This window comes from Patiria miniata, unplaced genomic scaffold (genome assembly GCF_015706575.1).
Source record: "Patiria miniata isolate m_02_andy unplaced genomic scaffold, ASM1570657v1 HiC_scaffold_13, whole genome shotgun sequence".
Lineage (NCBI taxonomy): Eukaryota > Metazoa > Echinodermata > Asteroidea > Valvatida > Asterinidae > Patiria > Patiria miniata.
The window spans coordinates 3,558,847-3,582,450 of record NW_024037051.1 but is presented as its reverse complement, the minus strand read 5'-3'; the positions used below and the strand labels follow the sequence as shown (position 1 = coordinate 3,582,450).

The window sequence follows — 23,604 nt, the reverse complement described above, 5'->3', positions numbered from 1 at the left end:
GTTACCCCCCCCCATAAAAATGACCGGTTCGGGAAGATCAGCTACACTCTAATAGGTGTCAAACTTGGACACAACGAGCTTAGGTTTGGCCAGGACAGATTCCCGCCACTATTTCATTTGTACATGCGCGTGGTCATTTGAAATTAATGCCGGGCCTCACAATAGAAGCCAGTTTTAAACTGTTAGGAGCACCTTGTGTAACACATGTAAAAACAAATAGATAAGAAATAAATTTTAAAAAAACATATTGTACACACGCATCCTGCGCACACAAAGCTTTTTTTTTTTTTTACATAGTTCAAAGGTTGAACAAAATGTAACGAATCAGAGTTCCAGCCCCCCTTGGATAGTGTAAGAACGACCAAAGCTCTGCAAATAAACAAAGTCTCAAGCGACTGGGGCAAATCGAGATATTTGGCCAGCATTGTCCTCGCTGTAACAAAACGGCTCAAAGTTCAAAGTTTTGTAAGTGCTAGATATTATATATGCATAGTTTAATCATATCATATGAACTCATGCAAATAAACAATGTCTCAAGCGACTGGGGCAAATCGAGGTATTTGGCCAGCATTGTCCTCGCTGTGACAAAACGGCTCAAAGTTCAAAGTTTTGTAAGTGCTAGATGTTAAATATGCATAGTTTAATCATATCATTTGAACTCATGCCTACATGTAGTTTAATACAGTACGTATCAGTTGAAGCCGAACTTGAAAGTGTATATAAACGTTGCTGCCAACGTTTCAGTGCCACTGCATGTTTCAACATAAACACCGCCTTTCAAATAACACTGACTTCAACCTTGCATTCGACATTATAATAAACCCTTCCCCGGACTTACTGTAAAATAATTATGGCAAAGAGTTCCACCTTGCGGACCAGGCGTGGAGCAGAGGCTCAGCCCGATTCTCCAAAGGAAGGCGGCTGGGGTATCGTGGTGGTCATCGCCGCTCACCTGTCCCTCGTCATCCAGTATGGTCTTCTTCGGAGCGGAGGCGTCATGTACCTGAGCTGGAAGGAAGATTTCGACACCAACGACAAAGAGACTGCGGCCGTTCAGAGCATCTTTTCTTCAATGTCATGCTTTAGTGGTATGGTAATTTTGCACTCTAGTAGTCCAGATTGCCCGGGGAAAGGCATATCAACCATGTTACTTGCAGCGAGGCAGCCATGTTATTAGCCTAGTTCTGTTATTTACATCTTCCTTTTTTTTCTCGTTCAATGTCTTTCAAGGTCTTCCTGCAGGGGTTCTGACGGAACGTTTCGGATGCAGAGTCTCCGGAATGGTCGGAGGAATTTTGACATTTATTGGTCTTCTCTGTAGTTACTGGGTGACTGACATATACCAGCTCTATATTACAGTTTCCATAATTGGTAATTCACTTTCACTTACCTTCTTTGTTGACGAAAGTGAAAAATGTCAACCTCTGATTCAAAATCTTTATCGTCAAGCTCAGTTCAGTGCATACAAAGTATGAACTTCAAACTACTTAATCGTTTAGACAACTAAACCGCTCCATTAACCATTTTGTATTTGTGGTTCCTCACTCTCGCTAGGCCGCGCCTTTTACCCAAAAAGTGACACACGGCCATCAGTCAGACACCGTACGTAGGATCTTGTAATATAGGATGATAAAAAAAAAACGCCGACCAGCGAGAACACGCTTTGCATGTTCATGCACTACTACTGTGAAATGCAATTTTCAAGTTAACTACAGACACGTTTGTTTGATTAATCAGATGCTTACAGATTTTCATTTAAATGTATTGTTTGTTTTTTTCTTTGTGTGTGTTCGTTTCATATAATAGGAGCAGGAATTGGGATTGGCTATAGTTCAGCTGTGGTTGCCGTCGCGATTTACTTCAAAAGGAAATACAAAATAGCTCATGCGATAGCCATTTCGGGCAATGGAATGGGCATGATGGCGACTCCGCCTATTTTTCAATTTCTTTTGGAAAACTTCGGTTGGCGAGGAACGTTTCTGATCGCCTCTGCAATTGCTGCAAACATTGTCACACTAAGCGCCCTTTTCCGTCCAATTCGAGCCACACGAAAGTCCCGAGGGAATCTTCATTCGAAACACCAACACCTTGCAGTGAAGGAGACAGGGGACATGTCCAATGATGACCAGAATAGCGAAGAAAACTATCGCCATAGTGACGATGTACTCCAACTTCAAACAGTAGGTCTACCTGCAGAACCCGACAAAACTCCCAACAGCAGCACAGGTTATGCATCGCTCACAACCGACAGCAGGAACTCAAATCCCATTCTGAAATTACTCAGGAGATTAGCATCCTCACTGGGTTTTCATCTTTTTGTAAAAAGCTACCGCTTCTTCCTGCTGTGCGTCATCCAGGTGGAATTCAACATCGCGTACATGGGGGTCTCCCTTTACCTGGTTCCCTGCGCGCAGAGCGTGGGTGTGGCGCCCTCCAGCGCCGCAATCTTGCTCAGTATTTTGGGTGTCGGAAGCTTGCTTGGTCGTCTTGGAAATGGGTTGCTGGTGAGCTGGAAACTATCGGCCGAGCACGTGACCGCCATTTTAATGGCTCTTGCTGGGTCTTCCGTACTTCTCCTGAATTTTGAAAGCTATTACATTTTTGCGATAGCTTCGTTTCTACATGGATTTGCGACGGGGTTCTTTTACGCCATCGTGATCGTTTTAACCCGTCAATTTGTCGGGGTGAGGAAATTAGCTGTTGGACTTGGACTCTTCCAGATATTCTCGGGCATTGGAGTTATACTTGGGCCCCTTTTAGCGGGTGAGTTTGAAGATTATTGTTCGTGAGTTTGGAGCCTTCTAAAAAAAATAGAGATTCTATATGTCCTTGTATAAATAATTGTCTTTATATTTAACCACTCGTAGGATGGATTCTGGACCTGACCGGTGATAGCTATCAGACAGTCTTCTACGTGGGTAGCGCAGTGTACTTCATCTGTGCTGCACAACTGCTCATCTTACCCCTACTGAGACGGGTGGAACCAGGCATTGACATCAGCCCTGCCGATGTATGAAGGAATAGACAGGATTGCCCTGCTACTGATCAACCAGTATTAAACCGTCATTAACATTTCCATAGACTTCTCATAATGTCAGTTTATGCGTATTTAAAGATACTTGTAATTTTTGGGGGCAAGCTGGAAGGTAATAATTTCTCAATGGCATGTCTGACATTTGGAAAGAGGACGCGCAGCTCTAGGAGAATTGTTTCTATTCTGTGAAATGTTTACAGCAAGGATAACATAACAGCGTAGTGGTATTTCCCGAGAAGGACTCATGCGAGTGCTGGGCAGTGGCGCACCCAAAGGGGGGGGGGGGGAGGGGGAGGGGGGCTTGAACCCCCCCCCCCCCCCCCGAAGAGGTGGTCAATTTTTTTCGGTAAATTTTGTGTCTATATTTTTTTTTTAGTCCCACGATTTGACCTTGGTGACATGTACGTGGCCCATTTTCGAGAAGTATAATAGGGGTGTAAGTGGCGCCACTAACGTCAAAATGGTCCGCCCCCGAAAAAAAAACCCAATTTTTTTCGTTGAACTTTTTTAATGGAATGGCGAAATAGAATGTTAGAGTTTGTGAATTTGAATGAAAAAATGTTTTAAAATACCCGGGAAAATCTATACTTCTTTCAAGTTTCATAATACATGCATATTCTAGATTTGTGTTATTATTTCTCATCACGATGCCAAACCCTTTTTATGACAGTTTGTCCAACTTGAAATGATCAATGCACTTAAAGTTTTAAGATCGAATGTTATGTATTAGCCAAATAAAAATTGATTGGTATAGTTAAACCGTATACCTAGATGAGAATCTCAGGGGAATATCTCTCAGTTCTGCTCCCCCCTTCTTTTTTTTTGGGGGGGGGGTTGGGATTTGTCGAAAATCCATAAATGAAATTGTTTTAACAGATTTTTCCCCCTTTTCAATAGCAGTGACGCAGAATTTTAAAAAGGGATTATATGCATGTATACCAGATAAGTCGAAGCGTCTTATTACAAAACCACTCAAAAATTACATCTCGTGTTCTCATACACTACAATCAATGTACTTAGGTTGATTTTTATTTTTGATTACAATTTTATATATAAAAAAATGACTCAGAAATAAAAAGACGGCTATAACTGCAAATACTGTTTTTCATGTTCCAGGCGCAATGTGGTTTAAGTAATTACCTAAAGAAATACAAATCGTGATTTATTTAATATAATATAATTTAATTTCATTGATTTATGTGTTTGTGGGGGACAATTGAAATATGCACAGTTTTCACCCACACAAGAAGAATGGTATTTAGATGACATAAGTTTTTTCAATCTGTACTGAATGAGCATTTGACTCGTTTATTTTCAACTGACAAAATGTATACATCACAGACCGATTACATAAATTGTTGTATATAGGCCTAACATGTCAAAAGTCTCATCGCAAATTGAAGGACCCACTTTCTGTTTGCAAACGTTTTTTAGAAAAAAGAACTTATATTCCTTTATTTGGAAGCGTTGAGTGGCAGCATTACAACTGTTATTATTTTGTTTCAGCTGAGAATCGTTTTTGTTATTTTGAATATTGTTTTAAGAATTGATTCATGTTTTGTTGTTGCTCCATCCATTCCCTTTAAACCACCAGTAAAACCCAACGGCCCACCCGCCTCTTCTTCTTTTTTTTTGAGGCTGCATCAAATTATAACATTTTTTTTAATTTCAGGCATACTTAGGTCATGTACGGTGGTGTGAGATCCTATTCTAAGTGCAGTGTTGGTGGGTCGAGTTTCCGCCGCGCCGTTCGAGTGCGAGAATAATAAAAATACTCGCGTCAAGAACAGACCGCCCGAACTCGTACGGCCATTGTGTGAGAAAAGGTTTCTGACTATGTCAATAGAGGGCGCTGTTTCTGATTCTGTTTTTTTCTCATGTAGAATTTTCGACGTTTTTATGCCAGATTTTCTCATTCCCAAACAAAGTGTGAATCGGGGCACAAAGTTTTTTCGATATGATACACCATAATCTACATGTCTGGGAAGTTTTATAAAATTCGGCGAACCAGACCGCGTGGCGAGCGAAAAAAAAGCCTCGTCCCAAGGACTACACGTGACAATCTAGTAGGTCGGTGATGTAATTCTTGAGCACTTAAGTCATTTTGTTTTCTGAGCAAAACCATTGTTTTTTTATTTTAAAAGCAAAAACTTATTTCATTTCTCAATAATCAGTATCTTGTACACTCAATAAAGTTAAGAACCGTGCATTTGGGGGGGGGGGGGATGGGGGTATTATATCCCCCACTTTTTGACCAGGGGGGATGGGCGATTGAATCACCCCCCCCCCCAACAACCACTTTTTTGTGCTGAGAGAGAAAAAAATGCGTATTTTGAGGTACTAAAAACAACTTAAACGTATTCAATAGCACTGAAAAGTGGAGAAACAAAGTGCGAAAGCTTTAAAAAGTTACGGTAAGCGCGAGTATATTGATATACATCTTTATCCCGAAGAGCGCCCCTATGATGTGTTGTCTAGGCCCCTATGATGTGTTGTCCCCCCCCCCCCCCCTCCCCCCCCGCTTCCAAATTTCCACCACCGGGAAATTTTAGGGTTTCCCCCCACTCGCCGGCGGCACAGATTTACGACACTGATTTCTCTTAACTTTAGTTGACTTATTATTCGTTTCAGTTAGCGGAATACTTTAAAGCTAGCGATCGCTTGGTCACAAACGAAGAAGATCCACCGACTTTGGGCCATAATGATAATTCGCACAATTTCAGTTATCGGTTTAATACATGCTGCATGCCCTAAATTATATGTCTCATTCATTTTTGATTAGTCTAGAAGCTAAAACAATTACGAGTATAACTAGAGCTTCGCGTTTGTTGTTACAAACGCAGAGTGGTCGGGTAAACAACTATTTTATGAAACACTGTCCAGTTAAGTTATGAATTTTTTTTATGTAAGAACATGTACAAAGGATAACGAAATTTAAACTGTCTGATAAAATTAATTATTTTGTTTAAAAATGTTTCTTTTAGGTAGTGATCAATGTCAGTATGTATTTATTTTTTTAACGTAGAAAAAGTGAATATGGGTAGTGAAAACTGATGTTATTTGGAGAGGATGCATGTTCATTGATTTGCATGTATTCATGTGTCCGATCATAACTGGAGCAATTTTAAATGGTAAGCTGTTTTCAGCATGAACTCCCAATACCATTTGCCTGAAAAAAAAACCGAAATGATACCGTACTATGCGAAGGTAATATAAACAGAAACAAACATTTATATTCGCCAAATCGCCGCTCAGACTTCGTACGTACTTCGACCCGAACGTGCTATTTGTGAAAAAGTCGTCGTTGGGAGCAGCAAACAAAACAGTGTAAATAGTGACGTAATAAACAGGACTCCCGATCACACCTTAGGCTACATATACCCAAAAAATGACGGAAATGTCTACGAGCATTCCACAACCTCTTTAAGGCTTAACAGCGTGTATCGTTTACATTTGCGTGCATTACTTACATAGGCGTACGAGTGTTCACATTTGGCGTTTTTTACTTACATTGGAGTGTAAGTTGCTTACATGATTGATGTGTATTGCATATTGGAGTGTAGCCCTGGTGGACTCCCTTTCCTCCCTACGTTACGGAGGGAGTCCTGGGTAAAAAGTGCTCAAAACCGAACGAAAACATTTCTGACCAATAATTTCAATATTTTTACCTTGTTGGAGAAGCTAATTTTTACGTCGTAGTATTCTATGTGTCCTTATCTGTTGGGCTGATGGGTTCAGGAATTCCATATGCGATGCTGACCGACCTTAACCTGGAAAATAAACTCGAAAGCAACGTTAAACTTGTACGTGTTTGTAGACTCTTTTCATCAGTTTCTCACCGCCGAGTCTATTCTAGTCGTACATGTACATGATGTACGTCTGTGCAGCGTGTAGTCTGGTTCCCTAGACCGGGCAATTATTCTCGACGCTCATATCACGTCTGGTCCGGGGGCCAGACTATGCAGCATGAATATGCAGTGCGCACGCGCGATTTGCTTAGTAACCACCCTCATACGCACGCGCACTTACTTGAAGGCGCGGTCGCTAATCCAATGACCGAGCGTGTTTTCGCGCCAGTTACCAGAAACACGTTTCGGCTTTGGTCATTGGTTGAGCGTTTTCGCGACATCGGTTGACTGGAGTGACGTCACGGTTCCAACCAAAACTAAACAAATGAGGGCGCTAGCGTGCGTACGCGCTTTCGTACGCACGTACATTGTACATGACGTACGACTCTGGGAATAAACTGATGAAAAGAGACTACAAACACGTACAAGTTTAACGCTGCTTTAGAGTTTATTTTCCAGATTAAGGTCGGGCAACATCGCATATGGAATTCCTGAACCCATCAGCCCAACAGATAAGGACACATAGAGTATGCAGGCGTGAAATAAGCTTCTATAACGAGGTAAAACATAACAAAACTCTGGTAAAAATGTTGGGTGGTTTCATGTAGAGAATTCTTGCCCTGGACGTTAGTCGTATTGCAATGAAGACTTCGTCCAACCTGGGCTAATTGGAGTGTAATGTTTACATGGTATGTATTACTTACATTGGTATATAATTCCTACATTGGTGTACATTGTTGACTTAGCAGTGCATTGTTTACATTGAGCAAATCGTTCAGGCTGTGCGCGTTGCTGCTTATGTGGCCTGTTAGTTGTATCCCAAGTGTAATTAAGTGACCCTGGTACTTAACCACTTCCTTAAGACTCAATCACTACTGCATATTTCTTGATTATTGTAGAATAACTTACGATCATATTTGTTGTGCCGACAATCCTGTTGTCCAGTTGGATTAATTTTGTTGTCGCTTTATTGTGCAATTAACATATAGAGTAATCACGATCATCATAATCGGTGATATTTCCTCCAAAATTGACCGGGAGGTGAGGAGGGTATTTACCCAATATTTTGTAAAGACTGCCATTTTCCATTTAAATGTCCTTTTTTCAACGGGCTTACCCCCCCCCCCCCAATAATTTGTAAAGAGTGGCCTTTTTTTTACGAAGTGCCCTTTTTTCTCTGAACAAGTGCCCTTTTCAAAAAAGAAGTGCCTTTTTTTGTGGCATCTGCCGTTTTGGGTGCCTTTTTCAGAATTTCGCACATGTATCGCCCTAAAAAGCACCATATATTGGCCCTTTGTGTGCATAATTGTTCAAGTTGAACAGCGCCCCCATCGACAGATGGTACCAGCCCCCCCCCCCCCCCCCCCCCCATTGTCCTCGCTGTAACAAAACGGCTCAAAGTTCAAAGTTTTGTAAGTGCTAGATGTTTAATATGCATACATGTAGTTTAATCATATCATTTGAACTCACGCTTACATGTAGTTTAATACACTACATATCAGTTGAAGCCAAACTTGAAAGTGTATATAAACGTTGCTGCCAACGTTTCTGTTCCACTACATGTTTCAACATAAACACCGCCTTTCAAATAACATTGACTTCAACCTTGCATTCGACATTATAATAAACCCTTCCCCGGACTTACTGTAAAATAATTATGGCAAAGAGTTCTACCTTGCGGACCAGGCGTGGAGCAGAGGCTCAGCCAGATTCTCCAAAGGAAGGCGGCTGGGGTATCGTGGTGGTCATCGCCGCTCACCTGTCCCTCGTCATCCAGTATGGTCTCCTTCGGAGCGGAGGCGTCATGTACTTGAGCTGGAAGGAAGATTTCGACACCAACGACAAAGAGACTGCGGCCGTTCAGAGCATCATTTCTTCAATGTCATGCTTTAGTGGTATGGTAATTTTGCACTCTTAGTCCAGATTGCCCGGGGAAAGGCATATAAACCATGTTACTTGTAGCAAGGCAGCCATGTTATCAGCCTAGTTCTGTTATTTACATCTTCCCTTTTTTTCTCGTTCAATGTCTTTCAAGGTCTTCCTGCAGGGGTTCTGACGGAACGTTTCGGATGCAGAGTCTCCGGAATGGTCGGAGGAATTTTGATGTTTATTGGTCTTCTCTGTAGTTACTGGGTGACTGACATATACCAGCTGTACATTACAGTTTCCATAATTGGTAATTCACCTTCACTTACCTTCTTTGTTGACGAAAGTGAAAAATGTCAACCTCTGATTCAAAATCTTTATCGTCAAGCTCAGTTCAGTGCATACAAAGTATGAACTTCAACTAATCGTTTAGACAACTAAACCGCTCCATTAACCATTTTGTATTTGTGGTTCCACACTCTCGCTAGGCCTCGCCTTTTACCAAAAAAAGTGACTCACAGCCATCAGTCAGACAGCGTACGTAGGATCTTGTTATATAAGATGATAAAAAAAAACCCGCCGACCAGCGAGAACACGCTTTGCATGTTCATGCACTACTACTGTGAATTGCAATTTTCAAGTTAACTACAGACACGTTTGTTTGATTAATCAGATGCTTACAGATTTTCATGTATTGTTTTTTTTTTCTTTGTGTGTGTTCGTGTTCATATAATAGGAGCAGGAATTGGGATTGGTTATAGTTCAGCTGTGGTTGCCGTCGCGATTTACTTCAAAAGGAAATACAAAATAGCTCATGCGATAGCCATTTCGGGCAATGGAATGGGGATGATAGCGGCTCCGCCTATTTTTCAATTTCTTTTGGAAAACTTCGGTTGGCGAGGAACGTTTCTGATCGCCTCTGCAATTGCTGCAAACATTGTCACACTAAGCGCCCTTTTCCGCCCAATTCGAGCCACACGAAAGTCCGGAGGGAATCTTCATTCGAAACACCAACACCTTGCAGTGAAGGAGACAGGGGACATGTCCAATGATGACCAGAATAGCGAAGAAAACTATCGCCATAGTGACGATGTACTTCAAACAGGTCTACCTGCAGAACCCGACAAAACTCCCAACAGCAGCACGGGTTATGTATCGCTCACAACCGACAGCAAGAACTCAAATCCCATTCTGAAATTACTCAAGAGATTAGCATCCTCACTGGGTTTTCATCTTTTTGTAAAAAGCTACCGCTTCTTCCTGCTGTGCGTCATCCGGCTGGAATTCAGCATCGCGTACATGGGGCTCGTCCTTTACCTGGTTCCCCGCGCGCAGAGCGTGGGTGTGGCGCCCTCCAGCGCCGCAATCTTGCTCAGTATTTTGGGTGTCGGAAGCTTGCTTGGTCGTCTTGGAAATGGGTTGCTGGTGAGCTGGAAACTATCGGCCGAGCACGTGACCGCCATCTTAATGGCTCTTGCTGGGTCTTCCGTACTTCTCCTGAATTTTGAAAGCTATTACATTTTTGCGATAGCTTCGTTTCTACATGGATTTGCGACGGGGTTCTTTTACGCCATCGTGATCGTTTTAACCCGTCAATTTGTCGGGGTGAGGAAATTAGCTGTTGGAGTTGGACTCTTCCTGATATTCTCGGGCATTGGAGTTATACTTGGGCCCCTTTTAGCGGGTGAGTATGAAGATTATTGTTCGTGAGTTTGGAGCCTTCTAAAAAAAATAGAGATTCTATATGTCCTTGTATAAATAATTGTCTTTATATTTAACCACTCGTAGGATGGATTCTGGACCTGACCGGTGATAGCTATCAGACAGTCTTCTACGTGGGTAGCGCAGTGTACTTCATCTGTGCTGCACAACTGCTCATCTTACCCCTACTGAGACGGGTGGAACCAGGCATTGACACCAGCCCTGCCGATGTATGAAGGAATAGACAGGATTGCCCTGCTACTGATCAACCAGTATTAAAAGCGCCATTAACATTTCCATAGACTTCTCATAATGTCAGTTTATGCGTATTTAAAGATACTTGTAATTTTTGGGGGCAAGCTGGACGGTAATAATTTCTCAATGGCATGTCTGACATTTGGAAAGAGGACGCGCAGCTCTAGGAGAATTGTTTCTATTCTGTGAAATGTTCACAGCAAGGATAACATTACAGCGTACGGTAGTGGTATTTCCCGAGAAGGACTCATGCGAGTGCTGGGCAGTGGCGCACCCAAGGAGGGGGGGGGGGGCGTTCAGGGGGCTTGAACCCCCCTCCCCCCGAAGAGGTGGTCAATTTTTGTCTATATTTTTTTTTTAGTCCCACGATTTGACCTTGGTGACATGTACGTGGCCCATTTTCGAGAAGTATAATAGGGGTGGAAGTGGCGCCACTAACGTCAAAATGGTCCGCCCCCGAAAAAAAAACCCAATTTTTTTCTTAGAACTTTTTTAAGCCCCCCCCCCCCCCCCCCAGCCAAATTCTGGGTGCGACACTCTTGCTAGCGCCCGCTTGAGGGCCCTAGTCCGTGGGACGAGATCCTGAAAACGCTTTAGTTTTAGAGATACGCGGTCTGGTCCGCCGAATTTTATAAAACTTTCCAGACATGTAGTTTATGATGTACCATTTCGAAAAAAAATGTGTTCCCTAATCCACAGTTTGTTTGAGAATGAGAAAATCTGGGCTAAAAACGTCGAAAATTCTGCATGAGAAAAAACGTAAGAAATAGCGCCCTCGATTGACGCAGTCAGAACCCTTTTCGCGCGCAATGAGTGCTTGCCAGATAATATAGGTTTCCCTGCTATTATTCAAATTTGTCCATCAACATTGATTTAGTGCACTCTCTGTGTTTAATTTCGTCTGGTGTCAGACAATTTCAAATTCAGTTCAAGCGAATTCAAACGATGAACACACGTTTTCGTCACGGAGTATTCAATTTCGTCTCGTCTACGCCAAACCTTGTCATTCAGAAATTATATTCGTCTAATTGATTTACATGTATATAAGACGAATTTGATCACTGAATGCTGCCATTCGGCAACAGCTTAGACGAATTTCATCAGTAAAAACGGTGACTAAAGACGTTGACCAAACTTTGAAATTGAATGGTAAATGACTAATTAGTTTGTTAAAAGCGTGTGAAATTGTTCTCGGCGAATTGAATGTTAGAGTTTGTGAATTTGAATGAAAAATGTTTTAAAATACCCGGGAAAATCTATACTTCTTTCAAGTTTCATAATACATGCATATTCTAGATTTGTGTTATTATTTCTCATTACGATGCCAAACCCTTTTTATATATAACAGTTTGTCCAACTTGAAATGATCAATGCACTTAAAGTTTTAAGATTGAATGTTATGTATTAGCCAAATAAAAATTGATAGGTATAGTTAAACCGTATACCTGTGAAATGTTCACAGCAAGGATAACATTACAGCGTAGTGGTATTTCCCGAGAAGGACTCTTGCGAGTGCTGGGCAGTGGCGCACCCCCCCCCCCCGAAGAGGTGGTTATTTTTTTTTGTGGTAAATTTAGTGTCTATATTTTTTTTTTAGTCTCACGATTTGACCTTGGTGACATGTACGTGGCCCATTTTCGAGAAGTATAATAGGGGTGTAAGTGGCGCCACTAACGTCAAAATGGTCCGCCCCCGAAAAAACCAAATTTTTTTTCTTTGAACTTTTTTAATGGAATGGCGAAATGGAATGTTAGAGTTTGTGAATTTGAATGAAAAATGTTTTAAAATACCCGGGAAAATCTATACTTCTTTCAAGTTTCATAATACATGCATATTCTAGATTTGTGTTATTATTTCTCATCACGATGCCAAACCCTTTTTATAACAGTTTATCCAACTTGAAATGATCAATGCACTTAAAGTTTTAAGATCGAATGTTATGTATTAGCCAAATAAAAATTGATTGGTATAGTTAAACCGTATACCTAGATGAGAATCTCAGGGGAATATCTCTCAGTTCTGATCCCCCCTTCTTTTTGGGGGGGGGGGGTTGGGATTTGTCGAAAATCCATAAATGAAATTGTTTTAACAGATTTTTCCCCCTTTTCAATAGCAGTGACGCAGAATTTTAAAAAGGGATTATATGCATGTATACTAGATAAGTCGAAGCGTCTTATTACAAAACCACTCAAAAATTACATCTCGTGTTCTCATACACTACAATCAATGTACTTAGGTTGATTTTTATTTTTGATTACAATTTTATATATAAAAAAATGACTCAGAAATAAAAAGACGGCTATAACTGCAAATACTTTTTTTCATGTTCCAGGCGCAATGTGGTTTAAGTAATTATCTAAAGAAATACAAATCGTGATTTATTTAATATAATCTAATTTAATTTCATTGATTTATGTGTTTGTGGGGGACAATTGAAATATGCACAGTTTTCACCCACACAAGAAGAATGGTATTTAGATGACATAAGTTTGTTCAATCTGTACTGAGTGAGCATTTGACTCGTTTATTTTCAACTGACAAAATGTATACATCACAGACCGATTACATTATTGTTGTATATAGGCCTAACATGTCAAAAGTCTCATCGCAAATTGAAGGACCCACTTTCTGTTTGCAAACATTTTTAAGAAAAAAGAACTTATATTCCTTTATTCTGCTATTATTTTGTTTCAGCTGAGAATCGTTTTTGTTATTTTGAATATTGTTTTAAGAATTGATTCATGTTTTGTTGTTGCTCCATCCATTCCCTAAAAACCACCAGTAAAACCCAACGGCCCACCCGCCTCTTCTTCTTCTTTTTTGAGGCTGCATCAAATTATAACATTTGTTTAATTTCAGGCATACTTAGGTCATGTACGGTGGTGTGAGATCCTATTCTAAGTGCAGTGTTGGTGGGTCGAGTTTCCGCCACGCCGTTCGAGTGCGAGAATAATAAAAATACTGGCGTCAAGAACAGACCGCCCGAACTCGTACGGCCATTGTGTGAGAAAAGGTTTCTGACTATGTCAATAGAGGGCGCTGTTTCTGATTCTGTTTTTTTTCTCATGTAGAATTTTCGACGTTTTTATGCCAGATTTTCTTATTCCCAAACAAAGTGTGAATCGGGGCACAAAGTTTTTTCGATATGATACACCATAATCTACATGTCTGGGAAGTTTTATAAAATTCGGCCAACCAGACCGCGTGGCGAGCGAAAAAAAAGCTTCGTCCCAAGGACTACACGTGACAATCTAGTAGGTCGGTACATCATTGGGTTTTGCTGTAATTTTCAGAAATGAATTATTTGAGGGGTTTGTATATTAGATCAAATATTGTTACACTGACATGTTTGTAGTTTTGTGTTCGAAAGTGCTGGAAAAATCAAGAAAAACAAAAATGTTCAAGTAGTCTGATTCCCTGACTCCACTAAAGATGAAATGTATCAATTTATAGATGCCGGAAAATTGTAAGGTGAGGGAACCAGTCTAGTTGGCCTGCACCCGTTCATGACATGTAACCAATAGCAAACAAAATTTTGTCTGAAAAAATGGTAAATTTGGCGCAGTAGTTAAAAAATAGTTAGGTTTTTCCAACAGTGGTCGGCCGACCACCGTTGGAAATGTATACAAAAATACCACTTTTCTTGAAAATGACTTCACACCAGGTGCCATAATTTTACAGGATGCTTTACACTGTCATTTACTAACATCCTAGTAAGGTATTTCGTAAAAACTGGGTAGTTATATTTTTCGATGTTTGCAAATGTTGTATATTCCCTTTAAGTCATTTTGTTTTCTGAGCAAAACCATTTTTTTTTTTATTTTAAAAGCAAAGACTTATTTCATTTCTCAATAATCAGTATCTTGTAAACTCAATAAAGTTAAGAACCGTGCATTGGGGGGGGGGGATGGGGGTATTATATCCCCCGTTTTTGACCAGGGGGTCGGGCGATTGAATCCCCCCCCCCCCAACCACCACTTTTTTGTGCTGAGAGAGAAAAAAATGCGGATTTTGAGGTACTAAAAACAACTAATTTAAAAATGTATTCAATAGCACTGAAAAGTGGAGAAACAAAGTGCGAAAGCTTTAAAAAGTTACGGTAAGCGCGAGTATATTGATATACATCTTTATCCCGAAGAGCGCCCCTATGATGTGTAGTCCAGGCCTCCCCCCCCCCCTTCCCTCCGCTTTCCAAATTTCCACCACCGGGAAATTTTAGGGTTTGGGTCATCCCCCCCCCCCCCCCCCCACTCGCCGGCGGCACAGATTTACGCCACTGATTTCTGTTAACTTTAGTTGACTTATTATTCGTTTCAGTTAGCGGAATACTTTAAAGCTAGCGATCGCTTGGTCACACAAACGAAGAAGATCCACCTACTTTGGGCCATAATGATAATTCGCACAATTTCAGTTATCGGTTTAATACATGCTGCCCTAAATTATATGTCTCATTAATTTTTGATTAGTAGAAGCTAAAACAATTACGAGTATAACTAGAGCTTCGCGTTTGTTGTTACAAACGCAGAGTGGTCGGGTAGACAACTATTTTATGAAACACTGTCCACTAAGTTATGAATTTTTTTATGTAAGAACATGTACAAAGGATAACGAAATTTAAACTGTCTGATAAAATTAATTATTTTGTTTAAAAATGTTTCTTTTAGGTAGTGATCAATGTCAGTATGTATTTATTTTTTTTAACGTAGAAAAAGTGAATATGGGTAGTGAATACTGATGTTATTCGGAGAGGATGCATGTTCATTGATTTGCATGTATTCATGTGTCCGATCATAACTGGAGCAATTTTAAATGGTAAGCTGTTTTCAGCATGAACTCCGAAATAATACCGTACTATCCGAAGGTAATATAAACAGAAACAAACATTTATATTCGCCAAATCGCCGCTCAGACTTCGTACGTACTTCGACCCGAACGTGCTATTTGTGAAAAAGTCGTCGTTGGGAGCAGCAAACAAAACATAGTAAATAGTGACGTAATAAACAGGACTCCCGATCACACCTTAGGCTACATATACCCAAAAAATGACGGAAATGTCTACGAGCATTCCACAACCTCTTTAAGGCTTAACAGCGTGTATCGTTTACATTTGCGTGCATTACTTACATATAGGCGTACGAGTGTTCACATTTGGCGTTTTTTACTTACATTGGAGTGTAAAGCCCTGTCCGCACTGGACTTTTTTTGGTCAAACTAACCGAGACTATGGGTACTTTTCCCATTTTAAGTCCAGTGCGGACAGCCTAGGACGTTTTCCTCTCAGTTACTTTTCCTGAGTCCAGCGGTTACTTTTACTGGCCAACTGCTGCCCAGGAAAACTTCCCACGCGCCCAGGAAAACTGACCGATTCGCTTTTCCCGAGACGATTAGTCCAGTGCGGACAGTGCGAGTCGGTAAAAGCGGCTCAGGAAAGCGTACATCCGGCCCAAGCGCCCTGTTATGCATACAGAGACCGCACGAACCTGCACGTGCAGTGGCCGAACATTTTGTAGAAACACGCTGCGGTGTATTATCAAGTCCGAGCGGTAAAATCTCGTTAAAATATATATTTCAACGGACAAATACATACACAGAGAAGAGAGATCACATTCTGAGAATTAATTTGCGGAATTCTCTTTCTCCACCGATGTATTGTTATTTTCTACGATCCAAATTCGTCCTGATACGCTACTGTAGTCATGCACGGAACATCATGGTCCGGTACCGTACGTAGGCCGTAGTCACTGGTTCCTGGCCCACATCATAGCTTCGATTCTGTAAGCATGCGATGGGAACCAACGAATACCGATGGCACTGCTGCCGCACGGAACATCGTACAGCGGCATGGCTTCGACGACGTGCATCACAAATGCGTCAGAATTATAGGCCCTTTCGTCAAGATTTAGCGTGTCAAGATGAAATAATATCGTGTAAACGATTATGTTATGCATGCAAATGGCGTGTGTAATATTACTGAGCGTATCGGTGGCTGAAATGTGATCGGCAATTTGTTTTCTGCGTACGGTGAGTCATTAATTATACTGACACTGTGACAGCTCGGTTACTTCTCCCACGCGGTCGGGGTAAAATTTCCCGTGTCGAAAGTCCAAGTGCGGACAGTGGTCACATTTGACCATTTTTCATTTTACCATCGTCTCGGTAAATCCTTCCAAAAAAAAAAGTCCAGTGCGGACACGGCTTAAGTTGCTTACATGATTGATGTGTATTGCATATTGGAGTGTAGCCCTGGTGGACTCCCTTTCTTCCCTACGTTACGGAGGGAGTCCTGGGTAAAAAGTGCTCAAAACCGAACGAAAACATTTCTGACCAATAATTTCAATATTTTTACCTTGTTGGAGAAGCTAATTTTTTACGTCGTAGTATTATATGTGTCCTTATCTGTTGGGCTGATGGGTTAAGGAATTCCATATGCGATGCTGACCGACCTTAACCTGGAAAATAAACTCGAAAGCAACGTTAAACTTGTACGTGTTTGTAGACTCTTTTCATCAGTTGTACATTGTTGACTTAGCAGTGCATTGTTTACATTGAGCAAATCGTTCAGGCTGTGCGCGTTGCTGCTTATGTGGCCTGTTAGTTGTATCCCAAGTGTAATTAAGTGACCCTGGTACTTAACCACTTCCTTAAGACTCAATCACTACTGCATATTTCTTGATTATTGTAGAATAAATTACGATCATATTTGTTGTGCCGACAATCCTGTTGTCCAGTTGGATTAATTTTGTTGTCGCTTTATTGTGCAATTGACATATAGAGTAATCACGATCATCATAATCGGTGATATTTCCTCCAAAATTGACCGGGGGGTGAGGGGGTATTTACCCAATATTTTGTAAAGACTGCCATTTTCCATTTAAATGCCCTTTTTTCAACGGGCTTACCCCCCCCCCCCAATAATTTGTAAAGAGTGGCCTTTTTTTTACGAAGTGCCCTTTTTTCTCTGAACAAGTGCCCTTTTCAAAAAGAAGTGCTTTTTTTGTGGCATCTGCCGTTTTGGGTGCCTTTTTCAGAATTTCGCACATGTATCGCCCTAAAAAGCACCATATATTGGCCCTTTGTGTGCATAATTGTTCAAGTTGAACAGCGCCCCCATCGACAGATGGTACCAGCCCCCCCCCCCCCCCCCCCCCCCCCCATTGTCCTCGCTGTAACAAAACGGCTCAAAGTTCAAAGTTTTGTAAGTGCTAGATGTTAAATATGCATACATGTAGTTTAATCATATCATTTGAACTCATGCTTACATGTAGTTTAATACACTACACATCAGTTGAAGCCAAACTTGAAAGTGTATATAAACGTTGCTGCCAACGTTTCTGTTCCACTACATGTTTCAACATAAACACCGCCTTTCAAATAACATTGACTTCAACCTTGCATTCGACATTATAATAAACCCTTCCCCGGACTTACTGTAAAATAATTATGGCAAAGAGTTCTACCTTGCGGACCAGGCGTGGAGCAGAGGCTCAGCCAGATTCTCCAAAGGAAGCCGGCTGGGGTATCGTGGTGGTCATCGCCGCTCACCTGTCCCTCGTCATCCAGTATGGTCTCCTTCGGAGCGGAGGCGTCATGTACTTGAGCTGGAAGGAAGATTTCGACACCAACGACAAAGAGACTGCGGCCGTTCAGAGCATCTTTTCTTCAATGTCATGCTTTAGTGGTATGGTAATTTTGCACTCTTAGTCCAGATTGCCCGGGAAAGGCATATAAACCATGTTACTTGTAGCAAGGCAGCCATGTTATCAGCCTAGTTCTGTTATTTACATCTTCCCTTTTTTCTCGTTCAATGTCTTTCAAGGTCTTCCTGCAGGGGTTCTGACGGAACGTTTCGGATGCAGAGTCTCCGGAATGGTCGGAGGAATTTTGATGTTTATTGGTCTTCTCTGTAGTTACTGGGTGACTGACATATACCAGCTCTACATTACAGTTTCCATAATTGGTAATTCACCTTCACTTACCTTCTTTGTTGACGAAAGTGAAAAATGTCAACCTCTGATTCAAAATCTTTATCGTCAAGCTCAGTTCAGTGCATACAAAGTATGAACTTCAAACTATAATCGTTTAGACAACTAAACCGCTCCATTAACCATTTTGTATTTGTGGTTCCACACTCTCGCTAGGCCGCGCCTTTTACCAAAAAAGTGACTCACAGCCATCAGTCAGACAGCGTACGTAGGATCTTGTAATATAGGATGATAAAAAAAAAACCGCCGACCAGCGAGAACACGCTTTGCATGTTCATGCACTACTACTGTGAATTGCAATTTTCAAGTTAACTACAGACACGTTTGTTTGATTAATCAGATGCTTACAGATTTTCATGTATTGTTTTTTTTCTTTGTGTGTGTTCGTGTTCATATAATAGGATCAGGAATTGGGATTGGTTATAGTTCAGCTGTAGTTGCCGTCGCGATTTACTTCAAAGGAAATACAAAATAGCCCATGCGATAGCCATTTCGGGCAATGGAATGGGGATGATGGCGGCTCCGCCTATTTTTCAATTTCTTTTGGAAAACTTCGGTTGGCGAGGAACGTTTCTGATCGCCTCTGCAATTGCTGCAAACATTGTCACACTAAGCGCCCTTTTCCGCCCAATTCGAGCCACACGAAAGTCCGGAGGGAATCTTCATTCGAAACACCAACACCTTGCAGTGAAGGAGACAGGGGACATGTCCAATGATGACCAGAAAAGCGAAGAAAACTATCGCCATAGTGACGATGTACTCCAACTTCAAACAGTAGGTCTACCTGCAGAACCCGACAAAACTCCCAACAGCAGCACGGGTTATGTATCGCTCACAACCGACAGCAAGAACTCAAATCCCATTCTGAAATTACTCAAGAGATTAGCATCCTCACTGGGTTTTCATCTTTTTGTAAAAAGCTACCGCTTCTTCCTGCTGTGCGTCATCCAGCTGGAATTCAACATCGCGTACATGGGGCTCGTCCTTTACCTGGTTCCCCGCGCGCAGAGCGTGGGTGTGGCGCCCTCCAGTGCCGCAATCTTGCTCAGTATTTTGGGTGTCGGAAGCTTGCTTGGTCGTCTTGGAAATGGGTTGCTGGTGAGCTGGAAACTATCGGCCGAGCACGTGACCGCCATCTTAATGGCTCTTGCTGGGTCTTCTGTACTTCTCCTGAATTTTGAAAGCTATTACATTTTTGCGATAGCTTCGTTTCTACATGGATTTGCGACGGGGTTCTTTTTCGCCATCGTGATCGTTTTAACCCGTCAATTTGTCGGGGTGAGGAAATTAGCTGTTGGAGTTGGACTCTTCCAGATATTCTCGGGCATTGGAGTTATACTTGGGCCCCTTTTAGCGGGTGAGTTTGAAGATTATTGTTCGTGAGTTTGGAGCCTTCTAAAAAAAATAGAGATTCTATATGTCCTTGTATAAATAATTGTCTTTATATTTAACCACTCGTAGGATGGATTCTGGACCTGACCGGTGATAGCTATCAGACAGTCTTCTACGTGGGTAGCGCAGTGTACTTCATCTGGGCTGCACAACTGCTCATCTTACCCCTACTGAGACGGGTGGAACCAGGCATTGACATCAGCCCTGCCGATGTATGAAGGAATAGACAGGATTGCCCTGCTACTGATCAACCAGTATTAAAAGCGCCATTAACATTTCCATAGACTTCTCATAATGTCAGTTTATGCGTATTTAAAGATACTTGTAATTTTTGGGGGCAAGCTGGACGGTAATAATTTCTCAATGGCATGTCTGACATTTGGAAAGAGGACGCGCAGCTCTAGGAGAATTGTTTCTATTCTGTGAAATGTTCACAGCAAGGATAACATTACAGCGTACGGTAGTGGTATTTCCCGAGAAGGACTCATGCGAGTGCTGGGCAGTGGCGCACCCAAGGAGGGGGGGGGGGCGTTCAGGGGGCTTGAACCCCCCTCCCCCCGAAGAGGTGGTCAATTTTTGTCTATATTTTTTTTTAGTCCCACGATTTGACCTTGGTGACATGTACGTGGCCCATTTTCGAGAAGTATAATAGGGGTGGAAGTGGCGCCACTAACGTCAAAATGGTCCGCCCCCGAAAAAAAAAACCCAATTTTTTTCTTAGAACTTTTTTAAGCCCCCCCCCCCCCCCCCCCCGCCAAATTCTGGGTGCGACACTGGTGCTAGCGCCCGCTTGAGGGCCCTAGTCCGTGGGACGAGATCCTGAAAACGCTTTAGTTTTAGAGATACGCGGTCTGGTCCGCCGAATTTTATAAAACTTTCCAGACATGTAGTTTATGATGTACCATTTCGAAAAAAAATGTGTTCCCTAATCCACAGTTTGTTTGAGAATGAGAAAATCTGGGCTAAAAACGCCGAAAATTCTGCATGAGAAAAAACGTAAGAAATAGCGCCCTCGATTGACGCAGTCAGAACCCTTTTCGCGCGCAATGAGTGCTTGCCAGATAATATAGGTTTCCCTGCTATTATTCAAATTTGTCCATCAACATTGATTTAGTGCACTCTCTGTGTTTAATTTCGTCTGGTGTCAGACAATTTCAAATTCAGTTCAAGCGAATTCAAACGATGAACACACGTTTTCGTCACGGAGTATTCAATTTCGTCTCGTCTACGCCAAACCTTGTCATTCAGAAATTATATTCGTCTAATTGATTTACATGTATATAAGACGAATTTGATCACTGAATGCTGCCATTCGGCAACAGCTTAGACGAATTTCATCATTAAAAACGGTGACTAAAGACGTTGACCAAACTTTGAAATTGAATGGTAAATGACTAATTAGTTTGTTAAAAGCGTGTGAAATTGTTCTCGGCGAATTGAATGTTAGAGTTTGTGAATTTGAATGAAAAATGTTTTAAAATACCCGGGAAAATCTATACTTCTTTCAACTTTCATAATACATGCATATTCTAGATTTGTGTTATTATTTCTCATTACGATGCCAAACCCTTTTTATATATAACAGTTTGTCCAACTTGAAATGATCAATGCACTTAAAGTTTTAAGATTGAATGTTATGTATTAGCCAAATAAAAATTGATAGGTATAGTTAAACCGTATACCTGTGAAATGTTCACAGCAAGGATAACATTACAGCGTAGTGGTATTTCCCGAGAAGGACTCTTGCGAGTGCTGGGCAGTGGCGCACCCCCCCCCCCCCGAAGAGGTGGTTAATTTTTTTTTTTGGTAAATTTAGTGTCTATATTTTTTTTTTAGTCTCACGATTTGACCTTGGTGACATGTACGTGGCCCATTTTCGAGAAGTATAATAGGGGTGTAAGTGGCGCCACTAACGTCAAAATGGTCCGCCCCCGAAAAAAACATTTTTTTTTCTTTGAACTTTTTTAATGGAATGGCGAAATGGAATGTTAGAGTTTGTGAATTTGAATGAAAAATGTTTTAAAATACCCGGGAAAATCTATACTTCTTTCAACTTTCATAATACATGCATATTCTAGATTTGTGTTATTATTTCTCATCACGATGCCAAACCCTTTTTATGACAGTTTGTCCAACTTGAAATGATCAATGCACTTAAAGTTTTAAGATCGAATGTTATGTATTAGCCAAATAAAATTGATTGTCATAGTTAAACCGTATACCTAGATGAGAATGTCAGGGCAATATCTCTCAGTTCTGCTCCCCCCCCTTTTTTTGGGGGGGGGGGGAGGGGGTGGGATTTGTCGAAAATCCATAAATGAAATCGTTTTAACAGATTATATGCATGTATACCAGATAAGTTGAAGCGTCTTATTACAAAACCACTCAAAAATTACATATAGGCCTAACATGTCAAAAGTCTCATCGCAAATTGAAGGACTCTGTTTGCAAACGTTTTTAAGAAGAAATTAACTTATATTCCTTTATTGGGAAGCGTTGAGTGGCAGCATTACAACTGCTATTATTTTGTTTCAGCTGAGAATCGTTTCTATTATTTTGAATATTGTTTTAAGAATTGATTCATGTTTTGTTGTTGCTCCATCCATTCCCTTAAAACCACCAGTAAAACCCAACGGCTCACCCGCCTCTTCTTCTTTTTTTGAGGCTGCATCAAATTATAACATTTGTTTAATTTCAGGCATACTTAGGTCATGTACGGTGGTGTGAGATCCTATTCTAAGTGCAGTGTTGGTGGGTCGAGTTTCCGCCCCGCCGTTCGAGTGCGAGAATAATAAAAATACTCGCGTCAAGAACAGACCGCCCGAACTCGTACGGCCATTGTGTGAGAAAAGGTTTCTGACTATGTCAATAGAGGGCGCTGTTTCTGATTTTTTTTTCTCATGTAGAATTTTCGACGTTTTTATGTCAGATTTTCTCATTTCCAAACAAAGTGTGAAATCGGGGAACAAAGTTTGTTCGATATGATACACCATAATCTACATGTCTGGGAAGTTTTATAAAATTCGGCGAACCAGACCGCGTGGCGAGCGGAAAAAAAGCCTCGTCCCACGGACTACCCGTGACAATCTAGTAGTAGGTTAGGATTTGGGTCATCCCCCCCCCCCCCCCCCCCCCCCCCCACTCGCCGGCGGCACAGATTTACGCCACTGATTTCTGTTAACTTGTGTTGACCTATTATTCGTTTCAGTTAGCGGAATATTTTTAAGCTAGCGATCGCTTGGTCACAAACGAAGAAGATCCACCTACTTTTGGCCATAATGATAATTCGCACAATTTCAGTTATAATACATGCTGCCCTAAATTATATGTCTCATTAATTTTTGATTAGTAGAAGCTAAAACAATTACGAGTATAACTTATAGCATCCGTGGGCTATTGTGATCGCGACTGAAACGGTACTTGTTCCCTTTTGGTCCAGGGTCTATCCGGGACCTGAAACGTCCATTTCTGGAGTTTGGATAAAAATGGACCAAAAAACTATGTATTTTGCATTCATGTAGATAGA

At 41.3% G+C, this 23,604-nt stretch overlaps 2 protein-coding genes and 1 pseudogene across 2 annotated transcripts; all 3 read left to right on the top strand.

Moving 5' to 3' along the window:
• Positions 1–670: 670 nt before the first annotated feature.
• Positions 671–3,297, top strand: LOC119719206 (monocarboxylate transporter 13-like). Its single transcript, XM_038188573.1, has 4 exons — positions 671–1,088; positions 1,231–1,371; positions 1,807–2,763; positions 2,868–3,297. The coding sequence occupies exons 1-4, from the start codon at positions 851–853 to the stop codon at positions 3,014–3,016; spliced, it is 1,485 nt and encodes a 494-aa protein (XP_038044501.1). The 5' UTR covers positions 671–850; the 3' UTR covers positions 3,017–3,297.
• Positions 3,298–8,521: 5,224 nt separating this feature from the next.
• LOC119719197 (monocarboxylate transporter 12-like) lies at positions 8,522–10,685 on the top strand. Its single transcript, XM_038188561.1, has 4 exons — positions 8,522–8,777; positions 8,918–9,058; positions 9,485–10,432; positions 10,537–10,685. Exons 1-4 carry the CDS (start codon positions 8,540–8,542, stop codon positions 10,683–10,685), a joined length of 1,476 nt encoding a protein of 491 aa, XP_038044489.1. The 5' UTR covers positions 8,522–8,539.
• A 7,459-nt stretch (positions 10,686–18,144) lies between these two features.
• LOC119719187 lies at positions 18,145–20,520 on the top strand (annotated as a pseudogene).
• Positions 20,521–23,604: the final 3,084 nt, after the last annotated feature.

Bases quoted from the DNA above. Each gene is read 5' to 3' on its own strand.
- LOC119719206 (XM_038188573.1), top strand. From the start codon at position 851: ATGGCAAAGAGTTCCACCTTGCGGACCAGGCGTGGAGCAGAGGCTCAG. The intron at 1,089-1,230 runs GTATGGTAATTT...ATGTCTTTCAAG, and splicing joins TTCAATGTCATGCTTTAGTG to GTCTTCCTGCAGGGGTTCTG. The intron at 2,764-2,867 runs GTGAGTTTGAAG...AACCACTCGTAG, and splicing joins ACTTGGGCCCCTTTTAGCGG to GATGGATTCTGGACCTGACC.
- LOC119719197 (XM_038188561.1), top strand. From the start codon at position 8,540: ATGGCAAAGAGTTCTACCTTGCGGACCAGGCGTGGAGCAGAGGCTCAG. The intron at 9,059-9,484 runs GTAATTCACCTT...TTCATATAATAG, and splicing joins CATTACAGTTTCCATAATTG to GAGCAGGAATTGGGATTGGT. The intron at 10,433-10,536 runs GTGAGTATGAAG...AACCACTCGTAG, and splicing joins ACTTGGGCCCCTTTTAGCGG to GATGGATTCTGGACCTGACC.